General features: G+C 46.8%; 1 protein-coding gene across 6 annotated transcripts in view; it reads right to left on the reverse strand.

The window, feature by feature from the left end:
* nav3 (neuron navigator 3) overlaps positions 1 to 23,186 on the reverse strand; it is a 219,091-nt gene that overhangs the window by 158,217 nt on the left and 37,688 nt on the right. For all 6 annotated transcript variants that reach the window (XM_043708780.1, XM_043708778.1, XM_043708782.1 and 3 more), the window contains exon 4: positions 21,739 to 21,858. In XM_043708780.1, coding sequence (XP_043564715.1) covers positions 21,739 to 21,858 — 120 coding nt within the window. The remainder of the gene's footprint in view (positions 1 to 21,738; positions 21,859 to 23,186) is intronic.

Consider the following 23,186-nt stretch of genomic DNA (forward strand, 5'->3'; position numbering starts at 1 on the left):
ATCCAGAATCTGGTTTCCAGCATCTGCAGTCATTGTTTTTACCTGGGTAAAGTCCCAACAACACTCAGGAAGCTTGACACCATTCAGGACAAAGCAGCCGCTTGATTGGCATCACATCCACAAACATTCACTCCCACCACCATCAATGTTCAGTAGCAGCAGTGTGTACCATCTACAAGATGCCCTGCAGAAATTCACCAAAGGTCCTCAGACAGCACCTTCCAAACCCACAACCACTTCCATCTAGAAGGACAAGGGCAGCAGATACATGGGAATACCACACCCTGCAAGTTCCCCTCCAAGCCCCTCACCATCCTGACTTGGAAATACATCACTGTTCCATCACTATAACTATAACAATAACTACTGGCCTTCCCCAGTGCCCTTCAGATCCTGCAATGAGTACATATCAAAAGGAAGGATCTTTCTCAGGCTTGCATTCGAGAGTTTTGAGTTTATAACACAGGTTAAGTAAGAATGGATTTCCACCACAGAAATCAGTCACTGATTTCACTCGGACGTGATCTGTGATGCTGGCAGGAGTGTGGCGTGGGGTCTTGAAAGATTTAATATGTTCATGTACATTGTGTGGGTGGCACGGTGGCACAGTGGTTAGCACTGCTGCCTCACAGCACCAAAGACCCGGGTTCAATTCCCGCCTCAGGCGACTGACTGTGTGGAGTTTGCACATTCTCCCCGTGTCTGCGTGGGTTTCCTCCGGGTGCTCCGGTTTCCTCCCACAGTCCAAAGATGTGCAGGTCAGGTGAATTGGCCATGCTAAATTGCCCGTAGTGTTAGGTGAAGGGGTAAATGTAGGGGAATGGGTCTGGGTGCGCTTCGGAGGGTCAGTGTGGATTTTTTGGGCCGAAGGGCCTGTTTCCACACTGTAAGTAATCTAAAGAAAAGTCCACTGGATCACCACAAACCTCAGAAAGAATATCTGCTACGTTACACGCGATGGCGCTTTCAGTATGGCCCTGGCTTCAGAGTTGAAACTTTATTGCTGGAACAGCACAGCAGGTCAGGCAGCATCCAGGGAACAGGAGATTCGACGTTTCGGGCACAGGCCCTTCTTCAGGAATGAAGAAGGGCCTGTGCCCGAAACGTCGAATCTCCTGTTCCCTGGATGCTGCCTGACCTGCTGTGCTGTTCCAGCAATAAAGTTTCAACTTTGATCTCCAGCATCTGCAGACCTCACTTTCTCCTGGCTTCAGAGTGCACACTTTGAGAAGAGGGACTCTCAACCAGTGTATCAGACTTTCTTCATGGAAAACATTCCTACAGCCAGGCAGTATAACTCTGGTCTGTTTGTTACACATTGCACATCACTGACATTGGTCCATGTGTCTCAGCTATTTCAGATCGACGAAGCTGGGAAAACAGCAAACAGCAAGTCAGGATGGTGAGTGGCTTGGAGGGGAACTTGCAAGGGGTGGTATTCCCATGTATCTGCTGTCCTTTCCCTTTGAGATGGAAGTGGTTGTGGGTTTGAAAGATGCTGTCTGAGGACCTTTGGTGAATTTCTGCACTGCGTCTTGTAGATAGACACACTGCTGCTACTGAGCATTGATGGTGGAGGGAGGGGGTGTTTGTGGATGTGGTGACAATCAAGTGGCTTCATAAATATAAGAGCAAAGCTGTCTTGTTCAACATTTATAAATCATAGGTTCAGTAACGTCATGACCTTGTGGAGGGTGAGACGGATATTTAATGGAATGGGATTGAAGAAGATTCAGTTATAAGGAGACTTTTTAAAATTTCTCTTGTGGGATGTGCGCATCACTGGCTGGGCCAGTATTCATTGCCCGTCCCTAGTTGCCCCTTGAGAAGGTGGGGGTGAGCTGCCTTCTTGAACCGCTGCAGTCCATGTGATGTGGGTAGACCCACAGTGTCCTTAGGGAGGGAATTCCAGGATTTTGACCCAGTGACATTGAAGGAACGGTGATATATTTCCAAGTAAGGATGGTGAGTGGCTTGGAGGGGAACTTGCAGGGGGTGGTGTTCCCATGTATCTGCTGCCCTTGTCCTTCTAGGAAGTTGTTATGGATTTTGAATGTGATACTTAAGAATCTTTGGTGAATTTCTGCAGTGCATCCTGTAGATGGTACACACTGCTGCTACTGAGCATCGGTGGTGGAGGGAGTGGATGTTTATGGATGTGGTGACAATCAAGCAGACTGCATTCACCTGGATGGTGTCGAGCTTCTTGAGTGTTGTTGGAGCTGCCCCCATCCAGGCAAGTGGGGAGTACTCTATCACCCTCCTGACTTGTGCCTTGTAGATGGTGGACAGGCTTTGGGGAGACAGAAGGTAAGTTACTTACTGCCTTTGAGAAAGTGTTGATGGGTCATCTTCTTGAAGTGTTCAGTCTGTGTGCTGAAGAGCATCCCGCTGTGCAGTTGGATAGAGAACTCCCAGGTTTGACCCAGTAACAGTCAATGAACAGTATTATCAAGCCAGGGTAATGTGTGATTCAGAGGGGATCAGGATGAACTCACTGTCTATATTGATGCTGTTTAATGTTTATAACTAAATTTACATGGGGGAGAGCGATTTTCCTACTCAAACCCGGGTGTTCTAAACTCTGATATTCCTCTCGAACAGTCACATAGAGTACAATCCCATCTTCATCAGCATGTGGCAGATCATGCTTCCAAGTTGAACATTTCAAGAACAACTGTGGTCAAAGCCTCATGAAAGATCAAACATTTAACATTTCATTGGAATCACTTTGGCGTGGTGGGGATATCCAAACAAAAAGGGAATTTCAATAAGAGAAAAATGAGCATTTCTGAAACATCTTTTACAGCCTCTCGATGCCCCAAACATTGTTTCAACAATTTCTGTTTCACAAGGCTGCCACTGCTAATGTAGGAAACCCCAGAATCAGTCTGTAGACAGCATGATCCCACACATAAAAAGGACCAGTTCCTTTGATACTGTGAGAGTTGATTGAGGGGACGTACTGTCATGAACAAATCCTCTGCTCTTGTTGGGATCTTTCAGAGCTGCCTGCAATGCCAGGTGGAGCCTTTGTTTGATATTTCAACTGAGAGACAAGGTAGCACTACCTCAGCACTGCAGCGGGAGGGCCAGCTCAGATGTTGGGGTCCTGTTTCTGAAAGGCAGTGTTTGAAGCAGGATTTCCTGACTCAGGGACCAGGTGGTTTCCCACTGAATGACAGTCAGAACTCAGTGAAATGCCAGGCCCATTCTGGACTCACTCTTCCATACAACTGACCCAGTGCAAGCAACAGTGAGCTGTTTAAGATTACTTACAGTGTGGAAGCAGGCCCTTCGGCCCAACAAGTCCATACCGACCTGCCAAAGAGCAACCCACCCAGACCCATTCCCCTCCATTTACCCCTGCCCCTAACACTACAGGCAATTTAGCATGGCCAATTCACCTGACCTGCACATTTTTGGATTGTGGGGGGAAACCGGAGCACCCGGAGGAAACCCACGCAGACACGGGGAGAATGTGCAAACTCCACACAGTCAGTCCCCATTGAACCCGGGTCTCTGGCGCTGTGAGGCAGCAGTGCGAACCACTGTGCCACCGTGCTGCCCATTTAACACGGATTTCCTTCCAATTTTCATCAGCACTGAGAACGATTTTTCACCTGTTCTCCTCAAACTCTCTGCCAGCTATTAGTAAGAACAATAAGCACCAGCCTCAATCTTTATCAGTGCATAGCAACAGCAGCTTCTGCATAGTAACAGTCTCAATTCCCCTGAGACTGTAACACAAGTATGGTTCTGTACCTGTACATTCTTGGATTTTTAAAAAATTTGTGCTGATATTTGATTTGAATTTAATTGGAATCCAATGATTGATGTTCATCATTCACAACACACACCCATCCTATTCTCTCCCTCATTCCCTGCCCACCAACCCCTGATTCTCACAGCTCACTGTCAGTTTCCTAAACTACAAAGCAGAAGGTACTTTATTGGCACTTTGAAATGTTCTGAAGACATGAAAGGTGCTACAGAAATGTAACTCTTTTCTTTCTTTAATTCACAATCCTAACTGCAGCAGATCTTCAGAGGGTATGTGAAAGGTAAAATGAAAGTCCCCATTGTCCCAGAGGACTATGTGGCTGCTCTCCCATTACAGAGAGACGGCTGGTCGGGGTTTAACCCAAGGGACACTCTGCCTCAGGTGAGGGGAGAGGGTGAGAAGGAGAGTCCTTCCCGGTAACCTCAGCCGTTGGTATCTGCAACACAGACAGGGTTATCTCGTTCAGGCAACTTTCAATCACGGGATGTCCTGTAAAGCTGTTTTGATGTGGGTGCTGAGCCATTGTGCAGTTGGAATGGATCAAAGGGATCACTCTCCCAACCATATCATCCAACAAGGGGTTCAAGAGCAACATTCCTCATAGAGTGGTTTTTAACACGTGGACTCCTTACCTCAGTGTGTGCCAAGTCATAAAATCACAGAATCACACAGTACATGAGAGGCCCTTTGGCCCATCGATTGTGTGCTGTCATAAATATATGACTACCTACACTAGCTTCCTGCTTTCCAGCACTTGGCCTATGGCAGGGAACCTCAGTGCTCATCCAAGTACGTTCTCAATGTTATGAGACCCATATGAGCCACCAGCTTGTACCCTCCAGTCAGCAGAGGGTTCAACTCCCCCTCCAGAGAGACTCGCCCTCCTGTGCTGAAGGTAATGGCCTCCAGGGGAGAAGTTCACCTGAGAACCAGAGTACATTCTCAGGCAGATAGAAGTGACTTTCTGAGGGCCCGTGGGTGTCACTTGCTTGTAAATATCCCGGAATTGGTGTTCACTTTTCGTCACCGGCTGTGCGAGTGAGTGTCTCTCTCCCTGCAGCAACAACATTGAGGGGACAGAGCTGAGCGGTGCTCCAGGCTGGAGTACCAGGCACAGGCTATGGGAACTGGTTGTGGGAGATCAGCATCGAAGGGGAGTCTTTCCAGACCATCGGACATTGCTTGTACATCACAGCCATCGGTGGGATCGATGCTGAGGTTGCAAGACATGGCGAAGAAGCTTGAGGCCAGGATTTGGACTCCACCTGATAGGTTCACACTCAGAATGCAGTGCCCCCTGGTGTTTGCCAACACCTCTAGGTAGGTGCATGTGTGACACTGGTGCCCGTTAAAATGTCTCCCATCACTCGAAAGTGAAGTGATGCCCCTCACAGGATGAAACAGTGACCCCTCCCACTTCAGGTGTAGTCACAGCCTTTTCCAGTCGCGATCGGAGGAGACAGTGGTCCCTCCTCACACTGTCAGTCCCAGCCTCTTACCCTCAGTGAGCCCCCAAGTGTACTGGTTCCATGTCAATCCCATCAGATTCTCACACATTCCCACCCAACCCATCGTCTCCTCAGTGTAAACCCGCTGTCCCAGTCACATGGAGTCAACAAACCAGATCCACTAGCCCTCAGCAAGCCAGGGTGTTCCTGAATGTTGAGGAACCCTCTCCTGTGTTTATCCCTTCCCTCTCAAGCTCGATTGTCTTTACATATTGAGTTGCCCCCCCTCTTCATAATCATCAGCCCCTCTGCATTCTCATTCCTATAACCAAGGTGTCCAGAATATGGCCAAATACCCATGATGCAATACCCTGAGATGCTGGTGACTAATGTTCAAGATGGAGGTCTGAAGGAGCGAGCAGTGTGCTGAAGTCACCAGGAATCCACCCACGCTTCCATGTCGGGAATTCTCAGGGTCTCGTTTCTAGCTGGGCATGTGGGAGGGGGAGTGGGAGACCGTACATTAATGAGGTAGCAATGCTCACGCACACAAATAGATCTCTGAGCACTTACTAGTGAGAATTCCATCTTGTCATTCAATGCTTGGGAAGAGAGTAGGACTTCATGCTTTCACCCTTGAGGAGCTCCTCACTCACCATCTCCCTCAATGTCAAAGAACAAAGAACATTACAGCACAGGAACAGGCCCTTCGGCCCTCTAAGCCTGCGCTAAATCTGTCACCTATTTTCTAAAGATCTGTATCTCTCTGCTCTATACCCATTCATGTATCTGTCTAAATACATCTTAAATGACACTATCGTGCCCACCTCTACCACCTCTGCTGGCAACACATTCCAGGCACCCACCACCCTCTGCAGAAAGACTATTCCACATATTCCCTTAAACATTTCTGCTCTCACCTTGAACTCATGATCCCTGGTAATTAAGTTTTCCACTCTTGCCCTCCACCCTGTTTATACCTCTCATGATTTTGTAGACCTCAATCAGGTGCCCCCCCAACCTCCTTCTTTCCAATGAAAATAATCCTAACCTACTCAACCTCTTCTTCTAGCTAGTACCCTACATTTGGGGTGGCACGTGGCTCAGTGGTTAGCACTGCCTCACAGCACCAGGGTCCCAGGTTCAATTCCAGCGTCAGGTGACTGTCTGTGCGGAGTTTGCACATTCTCCCTGTGTCTGCGTGGGTTTCCTCCGGGTGCTCCGGTTTACCCCCACAGTCCAAAGATGTGCAGGGTCAGGTGAATTGGCCGTGCTAAATTGCCCGTAGTGTTAAGTGCATTAGTCAGAGGGAAATGGGTCTGGGTGAGTCACTCTTCGGAGGGTCGGTTTGGGCTGAAGGGCCTGTTTCCACACTGTAGGGAATTTAATATAATCTAATCATACCAGGCAACATCCTGGTGAACTTCCTCTGCACCCTATCCAAAGCATCCACATCTTTTTGGTAATGTGGTGACCAGAACTGTACTCAGTATTCCAAATGTGGCCGAACCAAAGTCCTATAACTGTAACATGACCTGCCAACCCCTGTACTCAGTAGCCCGTCCGATGAAGGAAAGCATACCGTATGCCTTCTTGACCGCTCTACTGACCTGTGTTGCCACCTTCAGGGAACAATGGACCTGAACACCCAGATCTCTCTGTACATCAATGTTCCCCAGGGATTTTCCATTTACCATGTAGTTTGCTCTTGAATTGAATATTCCAAAATGCATCACCTCACATTTGTCTGGATTGAACTGCATCTGCCATTTCTCTGCCCAGCTCTCCAGTCTATATATATTCTGCTGTATTCTCTAACAGTCCCCTTCACTATCTGCTACTCCACCAATCTCAGTGTCATCTGCAAACTTGTTAATCAGACCAGCTATACCTTCCTCCAGATCATTTATGTATATCACAAACAAGGGTGGTCCCAGCATGGGTCCCTATGGAACACCAACACGGATCCCTGTGGAACATGTCCCCAGGCCCTACAGTATTCCATGTGTGTGCCGAGCTTTCTCACCCTGAGCCACAGCATTCTTGGGTTGGGAAGATTCCACCCAATGATACAGTTAAGGACGTAAGTGCCATTTTAATCAGACAATCAAAGCACAACGAGTATTGAAACTTCATAATACATGTTCCACCAGCACGCATTAGCCAGCAGAGCAAATATAATACATTTTGCCAAATATTAAGACACTTCACAGAAAGGAGGGTGACACGAAATGGTGGTGCAGGTAAATGTGGCTGAATGGCCTCCTCCTGTTTCTAAGTTACAAAGTGAACAGAAAAACCGGCTACACTCCCTGGTGTGATCAAGCTTTGCATTATGGTGTTGTGTTTTTTTCCACAGTTTCCCCAAGATGTCTCTTGTTTGTGCCTGTTGTTCTCAGCTGGAACCCTCTGCAGGGTTATCACTGGTGGTTCCCCAGAGAGAGACGTGTGTGCCCATGGGTAGTCAGTACCAGTATCAGCTACCTCGGGCACCATTTGTTGCTAAAGCACTTCATTGGAAAATGACGCATGACAGGAGTGAGAGCTGGATAAAGCAGGGAGGAGAGGAATACGTACAGCACTCCCTGGCTCATTAACAATGTAGAGCTCCTGACAAGCAAGGGTCTGATCTCAGGACTTGGCAGGAAGGCTTCACATAATTGACCCAGTTTGCCGTTTATAAAAAGATGCATCAAAAATGATTCAGTCAACAGGAAAACATTCAGTGGGATATTTGGGTCAATAGCTGACCATTTTTATGACAACATTATGCTTCCTTTCTGAGATGTTCATATGAACATCTCCTAGACGATAGTTAATGTTAATATCAGTTCTCCCTGGTGCAAAGATTAGCCCCTCCACAGGCTATCGATTTCGGAAGTGCACACACTGAAATGATGATAATTTTCTACTTCAGTTGTTTTTGCATTAACTAGTGGATAAACAGCTTATGATAAGTCATCTGCATTTCCTTTTCCAACACTGGTGGAGCTGAGGGAGATTTCAGGCTGCCGCAGCAAACACTCGCAGATCCCTCTCACGAGCTGGCACTGGGAGTCAGAGTGACAGGCAGTGTGGAAGCTGCCAGACAATCAGTTACCCCGCAGCAAACTAGGCGTCACCCCCCCACCGTCACTCCTTCCCCAGCCTCCCATTCCAAACCCCGCTCCACCATAACAATCTCCCAACCTCAATAAACAAACTCTGTCCTGTGGACACAGCCCTCTCACCTCATAGACAGGTGGTTAGAAGATTGGACTTTGAACCGATGGAAAACGAGACTGGAGAGATAGTAACAAGGAACAGAGAAATGGCAGGGGAACAAAGAGGTACTTTATATCAGTTTCCACAGCGGAAGACATCATCAGCAAACTAGAACTTCAAGAAGTTTGTGCTGTGGCCATCTCTAAGGAGAGTATACTGGGGAAGCTGAAAGGTCTGAAGGTGGATAAATCACCCGGACCAGGTGGACTACACCCCCAGGGTTCTGAAGGAGGTTGCTGAGGAGATTGTAGGGGCATTGGTGGGGATCTTTCAGGAATCACTGGCATCAGGGAGAGTCCCAGAGGACTGCAAATGGCTAATGTAACAGCCCTGTTTAAGAAGGGAGGCAGAAGACAGGAAACTAGGCTGGTTAGCTTGGTTGTTGGTAAGATTTTAGAGTCCATTATTAAAAACATTCTTGAAAGTGCATGATAAAATAAGGCAGAGTCAGTGTGGCTTTCTCAAGAGGAGGTCCTCCCTGATAAATCTTTTAGAATTTTTTGAGGAGGTAATGAGTAAGTTAGACAAAGGAGAGCCAGTGGATGTGATGGCATTTGGATTTCCAGTTTGTCTTTGACAAGGTGCTGCACATGAGGCTGCTAAATAAGATGAGCCCATGGTATTAGGGGTAAGGGATTGGTGTGGATAGGGGATGGCTGACTCGTGAAAGGCAGAGAGTGGGGATACAGGGGCCTTTTTCAGAATGGCAGTGGAGTTCCACAGGGGTCAGTGTTAGGATCACAACTATTCATGGTATACATCAATGATCTGGATGAAGGAACTGTTGCTAAGTTTGCAGATGACCCAAAGATAGGTGAAGGGTCAGGTAGTGCTGAGGAAGCAGAGATACTGCAGAAGGACTTGGACAGGTTAGGAGAATGGGCAAAGAAGTGGCAGGTGGAATACAATGTGGGAAAGTGTGAGGCTCTGCACTTTGGTAGGAAGATTAAAGGCGTAGACTATTTTCCAAATGGTCAAAGGATTTGGAAAGCTGAAGCACAAAGGGACTTGAGAGTTCTAGTTCAGGGTTCTCTAAGCATTATCATTCAGGTTCAGTTGGCAGTTATGAAGACAAATACAATGTTAGCATTCATTTCAAGAGGGCTAGAATACAAGAGCAGGGATTTACTGCTGAGGCTATGTAAAGCTCTGGATAGACCACATTTGAGGTATTGTGAGCAGTTTGTGCCCCATATCTAAGGAAGGATGTGCTGGTGTTAGAGAGAAGTTTACAAGAATGATCCCAGGGATGAAGCGCTTGTCATATGAGAAGCGGGTGGGGACTCTGGGTCTGGGTCTGTACACAATGGAGTTTCGAAGGAGGTGGGGGAAATCTCATTGAAACATAGAGAATACTGAGAGGCCTGGATAGAGTGGACATGGAGTAGATGTTTCCACCAGTAGGAGAGACTAGAATCCAAGCGCACAACCTCAGAGTGAAGGGATAATGCTTTAAAACTGAGATAAGGAGGAATTTCCTAAGCCAGAGGGGTGGGGAATCTGTGGAACTCATTACCACAGAGGGCTGTGGAGGCCACTGAGTGTGTTTGAGACAGAGATGGATAGGTTTCTGATGAATAAAGTGGATCAAGAATTACAACAAGAAGGCAAGAGAATGTGGTTGAGAAATCTATCAGACATGATCAAATGGCAGAGCAGACTCAATGGGCTGAATGGCCTCCTGTATTCTGTGGTTTTATAGTCTGATGGGCTTCAGGCCCACTCTCAGGTTCCCTCTTGATCACATGATCTTGTCCTAGCAGCTGAGATCAGAATACGTCGCAAAACAAGCTTCCGAGTTTTGTTGCAATGAGTAAACTTTAAAGCGAATGAAAACTGAAGAAATTTCTTTTGGGATTTACAAATATTGCTAAACCAACACCGTCTTTATATTTTTCCGTGTTGGAATGCAGTGTTCTAAATGGCTAAGTGACTCTTCAACTAAAGGAATGATTTTTTCACACTTTCACCATTAACCAGCATTAATCCATATCATTACATACAATTTATATATTTAGTGACTGTTTTTAAACAGCCCAACAGAGCTGCCTTCAATAACCACGTGGCTATGTTGAGCAGCAATCTTTCAGAAACATCTCAGAAGTCAAAATCAGACAGACAATCAGTACCTCATACAGTTCCCAATTATACACATCCCAATGAGTTTGGATTGTTTCATAATTTGCCTGAGACAAGGGCATCTCCAAGTTAAACACCCAACACAGTGGAACTGCAAGTCTACACAACCAGGAAGGAGAATATGTGAATGGTTTTCCATTTAGCCTCTGAGATGGGCCACAGGCAGTTGGTAATCTAGATGGCAGTCATCCCTCCCTCGCCCTGCCACGGAGATTGGGTTATATACTCCCACAATACTGAGGCTGTCTTTTAACCTTACAATTCTGAAAAGAAGCAGCCTGTTGATGGGTCAATATTGGTCCGTACATCATTTACTGACAGCATCCAAACTGCTGGTCCAGCTGACAAATACCCTCGGGCGCTTAAAACCCAACAACTGACCTGTATTCGCACTCTCCTCAAGTGATCACCTTTCATGTCGGTTTTGTAAAGTACTCCCTCGGATCTCAGTGTGTGAAATCAAGTCAAATCCTGTTTTAATTTTACTGTAGCACTGATGTGGCCTTAAAGTAGAGTCCACAAACAGAGGGACCAAGGGAAATAACCACCCCACGCGTTCAGAAAGGGAGGAATCTTAACTTCCATTCAGACCCTCGGGGACAATGGGCCGAGAGATTTGATTTGAATTTCAAAATCTGCCCTTGACAGTGCATCTGATATTCATCCATGGGGAGCATCACAGTGCTCACAGATTGGTTAAAGAGGGGACAGTAATCACAAGACTTGGAGCAACAACTTGGATAATATCTCCATTCTCAGCGAGGACACTGAGATCTTCCTGATAGTAACTGACTGAAGTCAGATCTGACAGAAATCAGTGAGTGAATCTGAGAAAACTCAGCAAGGCCGCTTCTAACTATCGCAGGCACCTGTCCAACCACACCCATTACAGCTACCTGTCCAACCACACCCATTACAGCTACCTGTCCAACATCACACATTACAGCTACCTGTCCAACCTCACACATTACAGCAACCTGTCCAACCTCACACATTACAGCTACCTGTCCAACCTCACCCATTACAGCTACCTGTCCAACATCACACATTACAGCTACCTGTCCAACCTCACACATTACAGCAACCTGTCCAACCTCACACATTACAGCTACCTGTCCAATGTCACACATTACAGCTACCTGTCCAACCACACCCATTACAGCTACCTGTCCAACATCACACATTACAGCTACCTGTCCAATGTCACACATTACAGCTACCTGTCCAACGTCACACATTACAGCTACCTGTCCAACCACACCTGTTACAGCTACCTGTTCAACCACACCCAATACAGCTACCCATCCAACCACACCCATTACAGCTACTCGTCCAACCACACCCATTACAGCTACCTGTCCAACCATACCCACTACAGCTACTCGTCCAATCACACCCATTACAGCTACCTGTCCAACCGCACACATTACAGCTACCTGTCCAATCGCACACATTACAGCTACCCGTCCAATCACACCCATTACAGCTACCTGTCCAACGTCACACATTACAGCTACCTGTCCAATCGCACGCATTACAGCTACCCATCCAACCACACCCATTACAGGAACCCATCCAACCACACCCATTACAGGAACCCGTCCAATCACACCCATTACACCTACCTGTCCAACGTCACACATTACAGCTACCTGTCCAACCACACCCATTACAGCTGCCCGTCCAATCGCACACATAACAGCTACCCGTCCAACCACACCCATTAGTTACCTGTCCAATTGCACCCATAACAGCTACCCGTCCAACCACACCCATTAGTTACCTGTCCAATCACACCCATTACAGCTACCTGTCCAACCACATCCAATACAGCTACTCGTCCAATCACACCCATTACAGCTGCCCGTTCAACCACACCCATTACAACTACCTGTCCAACTGCCCCCATTGCAGCTACCCGTCCAACCGCACCCATTACAGCTACCTGTCCAACTACACCCATTACAGCTACCCATCCAACCGCACCCTTACAGCTACCTGCCCAACTACACCCATTACAGCTACCTGTCCAACCACACCCATTACAGATACCAGTCTAACTGCACCCATTACAGCTACCTGTCCAACTACACCCATTACAGCTACCTGTCCAACCACACCCATTACAGCTACCCATCCAACCACACCCATTACAGCTACTCGTCCAACCACACCCATTACAGCTACCTGTCCAACTGCACCCATTACAGCTACCTGTCCAACTGCACCCATTACAGCTACCTGTCCAACCGCTCCCATTACAGCGCACCCATTACAGCTACCTGTCCAACCGCTCCCATTACAGCTACCTGTCCAACTGCACCCATTACAGCTACCTGTCCAACCGCTCCCATTACAGCTATCTGTCCAACCACACCTGTTACAGCTACCTGTTCAACCACACCCAATACAGCTACCCATCCAACCACACCCATTACAGCTACCTGTCCAACCACACCCATTACAGCTACTCGTCCAATCACACCCATTACAGCTACCTGTCCAACCGCACACATTACAGCTACCTGTCCAATCGCACACATTACATCTACCTGTCCAATCACACCCATTACAGCTACCTGTCCAATCGCACGCATTACAGCTACCCATCCAACCACACCCATTACAGGAACCCATCCAACCACACCCATTACAGGAACCTGTCCAATTACACCCATTACAGCTACCTGTCCATCATCACACATTACAGCTACCTGTCCAATCGCACATCTTACAGCTATCTGTCCAATCACACCCATTACAGCTACCTGTCCAACGTCACATATTACAGCTACCTGTCCAACCACACCCATTACAGCTGCCCGTCCAATCGCACACATAACAGCTACCCGTCCAACCACACCCATTAGTTACCTGTCCAATCGCACCCATAACAGCAACCCGTCCAACCACACCCATTAGTTACCTGTCCAATCGTACCCATTACAGCTAGCTGTCCAACCACATCCATTACAGCTGCCCGTCCAACCACACCCATTACAGCTACCTGTCCAACTACACCCATTACAGCTACCTGTCCAACCACACCCATTACAGCTACCTGTCCAACAACACCCATTACAGCTACCCGCCATTACAGGTAGCTGTAATGGGTGCAGTTAGACTGGTAACTGTAATGGGTGTGGTTGGACAGGTAGCTGTAATGGGTGCAGTTGGACAGGTAATTGTAATGGGTGCGGTTCAACGGGTAGCTGCAATGGGGGCAGTTGCACGGGTAGCTGTAATGGGTGTGGTTGGACGGGTAACTGTAATGGGTGTAGTTGGACAGGTAGCTGTAATGGGTGCGGTTCAACGGGTAGCTGCAATGGGGGCAGTTGGACGGGTAGCTGTAATGGGTAAGGTTGGACAGGTAGTTGTAATGGGTGTGGTTGGGCGAGTAGCTGTAATGGGTGTGGTTGGACAGGCAGCTGTAATGGGTGTGATTGGACGAGTAGCTGTAATGGGTGTTGTTGGACGGGTAGCTGTAATGGGTGTGGTTGGACAGATAGCTGTAAGATGTGCGATTGGACAGGTAGCTGTAATGTGTGATGATGGACAGGTAGCTGTAATGGGTGTAATTGGACAGGTTCCTGTAATGGGTGTGGTTGGATGGGTTCCTGTAATGGGCGTGGTTGGATGGGTAGCTGTAATGCGTGCGATTGGACAGGTAGCTGTAATGCGTGACGTTGGACAGGTAGCTGTAATGTGTGCGGTTGGACAGGTAGCTGTAATGGGTGTGATTGGACGAGTAGCTGTAATGGGTGTGGTTGGACAGGTAGCTGTAATGGGTGTGGTTGAACAGGTAGCTGTTTTGGGTGTGGTTGGACGGTTAGCTGTAATGGGTGTGGTTGGACAGGGAGCTGTAACAGGTGTGGTTGGACAGGTAGCTGTACTGGGTGTGGTTGGACGGTTAGCTGTAACAGGTGTGGTTGGATGGGTAGCTGTAATGGGTGTGGTTAGACGGGTAGCTGTAATGGGTGAGGTTGGAGAGTTAGCTGTAATGAGTGTGGTTAGACAGGTAACTGCAATGGGTGTGGTTGGACGGGTAGCTGTCCAATCACACCCATTGCAGTTACCTGTCTAACCGTACCCATTACAGCTACCCTTCCAATGACACCCATTACAGCTACCCATCCAACCGCACCCAATACAGCTACCTGTTCAACCACACCCATTACAGCTACCCATCCAACCACACCTGTTACAGCTACCTGTCCAACCACACCTGTTACAGCTACCCGTCCAACCACACCCATTACAGCTACCTGTTCAACCACACCCATTACAGCTACCTGTTCAACCACACCCATTACAGCTACCCATCCAACCACACCTGTTACAGCTACCTGTCCAACCACACCTGTTACAGCTACCCATCCAACCACACCCATTACAGCTACCTGTTCAACCACACCCATTACAGCTACTTGTTCAACCACACCCATTACAGCTACCCTTCCAATGACACCCATTACAGCTACCCATCCAACCACACCCATTACAGCTACCTGTCGAACTACACCTTTCGAAAGTGAATCAAAAGAGAGAAAGAAAAAAGTGTGGAAAAGGATTGATTGAAAGTGAGGAATGAGGATAAAGAGCTGAGAGACAGATAGAAAGGAAATGAGACAGGGTCAGAGAGAGCGAGTCAGAGAGCAAGTGCAAAAAGAAGACAGGGACAGAGAAAGAAACAGATCAAGGCACTGAGATAATGAATAGGGACATACACAGGACCAGAGCAGGTGACAGAAAACGGAACACATAGCAACACAAAAAGTGGCAGGAAGACACAGAGAGACACGCACTGAGAGAGGCAATCAGATAGACTGAAACACACCTGAAAGATCAAGAACCTTGTGAGGAGGAGACAAGGCTAGAAATACACGGCTGTATTCAAATGAACTAAAGACAGAGTGGGAAAGAGGTACAGAAATAGACTGAAAGTCTTCAGGCCATTCGATTGCTAACAGGCAGATCTAACTGGCCTATAATTAACACAATCTCTGCTTCATACTGAAAGGGAGAAATTCCTCTCACACTGGAATTCTCACTTTCCTCCCCAATGTCTAAACTGCTCCGGGATATCATCTTGCTATAACTCTGTAACCTCCTCCAACTAATGGCTGAGATCACTCACTACTGCTGATTCACAGCTCTCGCCCATCTCCCGTTAACACGCTAACCACATGCCACTCCCACCCCTCAACACGCTAACCACATGTCACTCCCTCCCCTCAACACGCTAACCACATGCCACCCCCTCCCCTCAACACGCTAACAACACGCCACTCCCTCCCCTCAACACGCTAACCACATGCCACCCCTCCCCTCAACACACTTACCACACATCACCCAATCCCCTTAACATGCTAACCACATACCACCCCCTCTCCTCAACACACTAAGCACATACCACCCCTTCACAGTTAGGTCTTCAGTTGCCATTGGTGTCTTGCTGCAGAATTCTCTTGCTAAATCTTTCCAACCCTCCCTCCTCCTTTACTTTCCTTCTCTGTTTAAACAAGCTCCGAACATCTCCCTTCACTGGCTGTCTATTTTGCCTCTCTTCTCATGCCTTGAACTTCTCTGTCTTGAAGGTGCTATGCAAATGCAAGTTCAAAACTGTGAATAAAACTGACCCCAATTCTCAAACCCCACATTCATGAAAAGATTCAGGCATTTCAGTTAAAATATCATTGTACCTACAGTAAAAAAAACTTATCACCTAATGCCCGTTTTCGCATCTCATTGATATTCCTTACACCAACAGTTGCATTGACATATCCCCTTTCTTTGGGATAACCAGCCATCTGTAACGCTGTACAGTGAACCATGGGAAAACCAGTGATATTGCCTGAGCAAACGCCTTCAGTAATAGAGAGAGCTGCATGTTATAATCACATTCTGTTTATCATGCAGCCATTTTGTCACATGGTCAATCTGCAAAATAAACTGAACGCTTTGAGCAGTGAAATTTTCAATTAGTTAAAGATACATATTGCTGTCAACTGGACTCTCCCCCCTCCGTTTTATGTTGAGTTCAAAGGTGGGGGAGATTAATGGGTTGAAAGTTGGATCAGTCCATGATCCTATTGAATGGGATAGCAGGCTCAAAGTGCCCAGTGGCCTGTGTTTGCTCCTTGCTTGTACGTTAAAAATTATTCAAAGATGCTTCTCATTTCAGAATGCTTCCTATGCAAAGTTTACCAGTAAATCAGAGATGAGACTCTCCAAAGAAACTCAATGTAACATGATACTGCTGTAAGACAGACTAAGAATGGAGATTCGACTTGTTATGAAGTAAATGCCAGGTGAGGTGTCATATATTTCAGTTAGTCGCTGAAGGCAATGTTGCTTCATTTCATTCCACATATTCCAAGCTTGTCCTTTATGATTTCACAGCATTTTTGCAAGATACAAATTAGCATCCTGTGGTGTGCAACAACAGGAGAGTGGTAAAAAGGTTTCACATTCTATCGGTACAGGGACAATCTGCCGCTGTAGTTGGTGATTGTAACATTCGGGGGGTAGATAGCAGTCTGCATTGTACTCGTTTATCAGATGAAGACAGAATACGATGAGTGTACTCTGCAGACACTGACTCAAATCTCATATTCATGAACGTGCCCTTTTCAGTTTCCAAATAGAATCTATCGTCTGACATGAAGCTCCCAGACAGTTTTATATTTGATGATGGATTCTCTTGAGAAGTGAGTGTGAGATGGGTTTTTAAAAATTTATTCACAGGATGAGGGCATCACTGACTAGGCCAGCATTTATTGGCCAGAGGGTGATTAAGAATCAACCCCATTGCTGTGAGTCTGGAGTCACATGTAGGCCAGACCAGGTAAGGATGGCAGTTTCCTTCCCTGAAGGACATTTAATGAATCAGATAGTTTTTTCCTGACAATTGATAATGGATTCATGGTCATCATTAGACTCCCAAGAACTGTGTCCCCAGAACATTACCTGGGTCTCTGGTTTAATAGTTTGGCGATAATGCCACTGACCATCACCTTCCCTAGAAGGCTTTGGCAAACAGGAATAAGGAAAATCCCAAGGTGTTTTACATGTATATTAGGAGCAAGAGTGTAGCTCGGGAGAGGGTAGGTTCATTCAAGGACAAAGGAGGGAATTTATGCGTGGAGTCAGAGGGTGTGAATGAGATCCACAATTCTTTGCATCAATATTCACAAAGGAGGTGGACACGGTGAATGGTGTGTTCAGAGAGGGGGTATGTTGATATTCGAGGACAGGTCGACAGGAGGGGTGTTGTGTTTTGAGAAACCTTAGGGAGACAAGTCCCCAGGGTCTGATGAGGTCTATTCCAAAATACTAAGGGAGATGAGGGAGGAAATGGCTGGGACCTTGTCCAAAACCTTTGTATCTTTTCCAGTCACAGGAAGATCCCAGAGGACTGGAGGATAGTTATTTCCTTGGTTAAGAAGGCAAGCAGAGATTATCCAGGTCATTACAGGCCTGTGAGCCTTTCCTCAGTGATAGAGAAATTATTGGAGAAGTTTCTTGAGGATAGAATTTACTCACATTTGGAAAAGTATGCACTTATTAGCAATAGACAGCACGGTTTTATGTGGGGAAGGTCATATCTCTCAAACTTGATTGAGTTTATTGATGAAGTGACAAAGGTGATTGATGAGGGCAGGGTGGTAGATGTTGTCTGTATGGACTTTAGCAAGGCCTTTGACAAGGTCCCTCATGGACGGCTGATACAAAAGGTGAAGTCACATGGGATCTGTGGTCAGCTGGTAAGATGGACACAGGACTGGCTTCATCATAGAAGACAGAGAGTAGTGGAAGGCCATTTGTCTGACTGGAGATCGGTGACCAGTGGCATCCACAGAAGGGATCACTGCTGGGACCCCTGTTGTTTGTAATATATATAAATGATCAGGAATAGAGTGAGGGCGGTCTGGTTAGTAAGTTTGCGGATGACACCAAGATTGGGGGAGCTGTGGATAGTGAGGAGGATTGTCAGAGGATACAGCAGGGTATAGATAGACATTCTTGATGAAGGGCTTTTGCCCGAAACGTCGATTTCGCTGCAACTTGGATGCTGCCTGAACTGCTGTGCTCTTCCAGCACCACTAATCCAGAATCTGGTTTCCAGCATCTGCAGTCATTGTTTTTACCACCATCTACAAGGCCCATGTCAGGAGTGTGATGGAATACTCCCCACTTGCCCTGGGTGGGGGCAGCTCCAACAACACTCAAGAAGCTTGACATCATCCAGGACAAAGCAGCCACTTGATTTGCACCACATCCACAAACATCCACTCCCTCCACCACCAACGCTCTGTAGTAGCGGTGTGTAATATCTACAAGATGCACTGCAGAAATTCACCAAAGATCCTCAGACAGCACCTTCCAAACCCACAACCACTTCCATCTAGAAGGACAAGGGCAGCAGATACATGGGAACACCACCCCGATATCCTGTCCTGTTTGTAGCTCATTCTGCTTCATACTCTGACCTGCCCTGCATCATTCTCACGCACTCACTGCAGCCCCTCAGCAACAATCACCATTCCCCCTCAGCTCCAAGGTGACCCCTCACTGCACCCCCCACCTCTGTCTGATGTGACCCCTCACCCTGCTTGGGCAAGGTGACCCCTCACCCCCCTGCCCAAAGTGACCCCTCACCCTGCTAACCACTCATGTGCTTTCTAGAAGTGATTCTCTGAATCAATCTCAGTGGGAACCCTTTCAATTTCTGTTAAATATTGTGTTTCATCCAACTCAAATATTTCAATGATACAAAATATGAGCTAAATTCCTGAAATATACTTTTTTGACCCTTGTAATATTTCATTCAACATTGTAAACGTGCTGCTTATATTGAATATTTCATTCTGGTATAAACCCACACGCTCATTTTTATAATCCCTGATGACTTGATTCTGTCCCTTTAGCTCACCTGCTGATTTTAGAAAACTCTGGAAGGTGCTTGTTGAGTATTCAATGAATATTTACAAGCTGCCTCCTTTCACCAGTGCTCACCTCAGGCTCCTAACATAGGCCATTTAAGGAATTTCAATTTCTATCACAGCAGGGGAATGTTTAGACCCCTGTGATTAACTGCAAATGGGCAGTTCAGATCACTCCCCCACCTTCTACAGAGTCAACGTGCAGTTAAAAGGCAGACAGAGGGGAACAGAGAGGAATATTAAATCAAACTCCTTCACACAGCACATTCAAACATCTCAACAGACAGCTAGGGTAGGTCAATTGTTGCAGCAAGAACAGACAACTGTGCCCATATCAGAACATTTGTAAATCTTTTCCCAAATCTCCAATACTTTCTGAGGAAACTGGTTAGAAGTTTAGCAAGAAGCAAATTGTTTGGGTTTTCCCACATACTACTGCTTTTCCCTCTGATTTCCATGACTATTATTTGTAATTGTAATCTACAGCATTTCCAAATCCCATTGAATTTTTCTATGTCAACTGTCACAATGTAGTTGCAGTCTCTGGTCACTAGATGGCTGTGCAAACTGTTTCTGAACTCTCGGTCCTCTCTCAGTAAAGGGTACTTTGTAAGGTACGGAGCTTCTCAAAGAGTTTCACACATATTTTAGAAATTGTATTTATTTTGAAAGAGAAATTAATCTTCCCTCCTGGAAGGAGCAGGGATGGAAAAAGAAAATGCACAGTACAGTGTCACTGATATATTCTCATTATTATACTAATCTCCATATTCATGTTTTGCCGTTCTATCACAAAAGACAATATATTCTTGAACATGATTTCACAAGGTTTGGTTCCAAACTGCAGTCAGAGAAAAGACTGAATTCCTTCCTCTTCTCAAATCTTTGAATATAAGAGGTTTCTGGAGGAGGTAATATTGGAGCTGTACAGGATTCTGATGAGGCCACAGCTGAGGTACTGTGTGCAGTTCTGGTCCCCACACTATGGGGTAGGGGGAGTGCAGAGGAGATTCACCAGGGTGTTGCCTGGGATGGAGCGTTCCAGTGATGAAGAGAGGCGGGATAAACAGGGGTTGTGTTCCACAGAGCAGAGAAGGCTGAGGGGGAATCTGATTGAAATTGATAAAGTTCCGAGGGGCAGGTAAAGGTAAAGTCACCATAGTCTTACCAGACCATCGAGAGAGACAACTGATGGTGGTTTTACCTCAGGGTCACCATGCCTCAGGGTGAGGGGAGAGGTTGAGAAGGAGAGCCCTTCATGGTAACCTCAGCCAGTGTAGTGGCATTGACAGGGTAGGTAGGGAGAAAGGTTTCCTCTTTGAAGCAGGAGGCTCAGAGGGGATTCATGGAGAAACATTTTCACCAGAGGGTTCTGGATATCTGGAACTCACTGCCTGAAAGGATGGTAGAGGCAGAAGGTCTGAAGACATTTAGATGAACAGAATACCAAAATATTCAAGGCCATGAGCCAAGAGTTGGAAAATGGGATTAGAATCGATAGATCATTGATGGGCTGAAGGATCTCTTTCAACGGTGTAATAGCTCAATGGCTCTACCACATACACGGAACTTGATGTGATGGCTATTAAAACACCTGGCTTCAAATTGTCAAACACAAACTCGGACTCAGGGCTCAGGTGCAATTGGACCAGAGTATTGTCCAGTTTGTCACACACTAATCAGCCTGGAATTCAGTAGCATGTGTACAGGGCGGGGGCTAGTGTGTGGATGTTTGAGTTAAAATGATCCTGGCCCATTGTGGCCACTGGGTAATCTGGTACTTACTGTACAGATGTCAGCAACTACACCTTGTTCCTCAGCACAGAGCTCCAAGCTCCCAACCATCAGGAACTGGGACACCCTCTGGATTGTAGGTTCCACAAATCAACATCCATTAAAGGCGAGCAACAAAGAAAATTGGTGAACATTGTGAAATGATCTGCACATTCAGGCAGGTGTTTTGATATTTATCCTGTATTTCCAGCACCTTGATCTCCAGTGGAGGAGGAACATTCATCTCAGACAGGATCACCAAGTGAGTTTCAGGAGACTGAGGGACTACTTCTCAAGCAGAAACTTTCTTATGTTTCCGAATGACGGCCCAGGGGACCCAGCAATAGGCATGCTATCCATCGGACTTTCTCTAACATTCCCTTACCTATCAACATCTCCTGAGACATCCGACACGCCCCTCTGAATGACATCGCGTGTAGCTGATATGTCTGGAATACGGGTTATGCTGCGGGTGTATAAATTCAGACCTCCATCAGTCATGTACCTGTGAAGAGAGTAAATGGTTAACCAAGTCCCCATTGAAAGCCAACTTCACCCTGCTCCAAATCACCAATAATTATACAACTCTCGGCCAATGGAAGGAGGCCATTTGGATCACCGAGCCTACAGTTCCTCACAAATGTAGACTAGCACCAGAAGAACTCTCCTGAACATATGACAATGAGTTTGGAGGCATTGAGGTTCGGGGTGGGGGGGTGAGGTGTGAGGCTGCTAATGGGGAATGAGTGAGTGGCCACAGCAAGACCACATTGCGATACTATCCCATCATTGGCCAATTTCCTAAAGGTTGGCTTCCACAGGATTTGGGAGCACATCTCACAGAGCAAGGGGTGGGGCATTTAAGCCCCAACCAATCTTGAATAATTTTCCCCAGTACTTCAACTTTATCGATCTCACATTGGACAGAAGTCATTTGCAAAATTCAGAGACAAGGCAGGAGATTGGCACAATGCTTGTTCGAAGAGCTGCTAAAGGCAGTGTGGGCTGAATGGCCTCCTCCTGTACTGGGACAATCCTGTGATTCTCGAACCTTCTCTGTGTCAGTGTGTATACGGAGCAGGGAGGCTTTCTGGAAATCTATCACATAAATAAGTCTATAACAGAAACAATGAGACCGAAACTGCAGAAGATACAAGGCGAGGGGTCAAGGGCTTGGAAATGGGATTCGGATAGTCAAGTCGTTCTTTTTGACCAGCACAGACTCAACAGGCTGAAGGGCCTTTGTCTGTGCTGTGAATGTCTATGATTCTATAAACTGAGATTGAAACAGATTAATTCACAACATTCAAGAAGGAGTGAACCACTTGAAGTTAGCTGAACCGTAAGATATGAAGAGAACTCCTGTAAGTAAGGAGAGAGAAGTGACCTAATTTCAAAGCAGCCGGCTGTGTTTTTACATTTCTCTGGTAATGTTCCTTTAAGTGCAGACTGCAAGTGCGCAGCTCCCCGTGAGAAGATAAATGAGAACAAGGAACCACAGGTCAGGGCATCTCCCACTGACAGCAACTGCTTCAATCAACTCCTGCTGCTACTCAAACTGAAATCCTTAACCCTCCCCACACCAGCCAGCACTGCACAGGCTTCAACAAACCCGAAACACAGACGGGGATCAATCCAGTGCTGACAACAAAAGAGATTCACACAGTGATGCAGGACAGCACGAGGCCATTCACCCCAATATGTCTCTGCCATCCCAACCTCCCGGCCTTTCCCTGAGGGATTCAGCAACGGACACTAAGGGAAAGATGGCAGCTGACACCATCACCCCCACACCCACACCCACACATCCACCCCCACACCCAGAACCCCACA

The sequence above is a fragment of the Chiloscyllium plagiosum genome, chromosome 19, assembly GCF_004010195.1.
Source record: "Chiloscyllium plagiosum isolate BGI_BamShark_2017 chromosome 19, ASM401019v2, whole genome shotgun sequence".
Lineage (NCBI taxonomy): Eukaryota > Metazoa > Chordata > Chondrichthyes > Orectolobiformes > Hemiscylliidae > Chiloscyllium > Chiloscyllium plagiosum.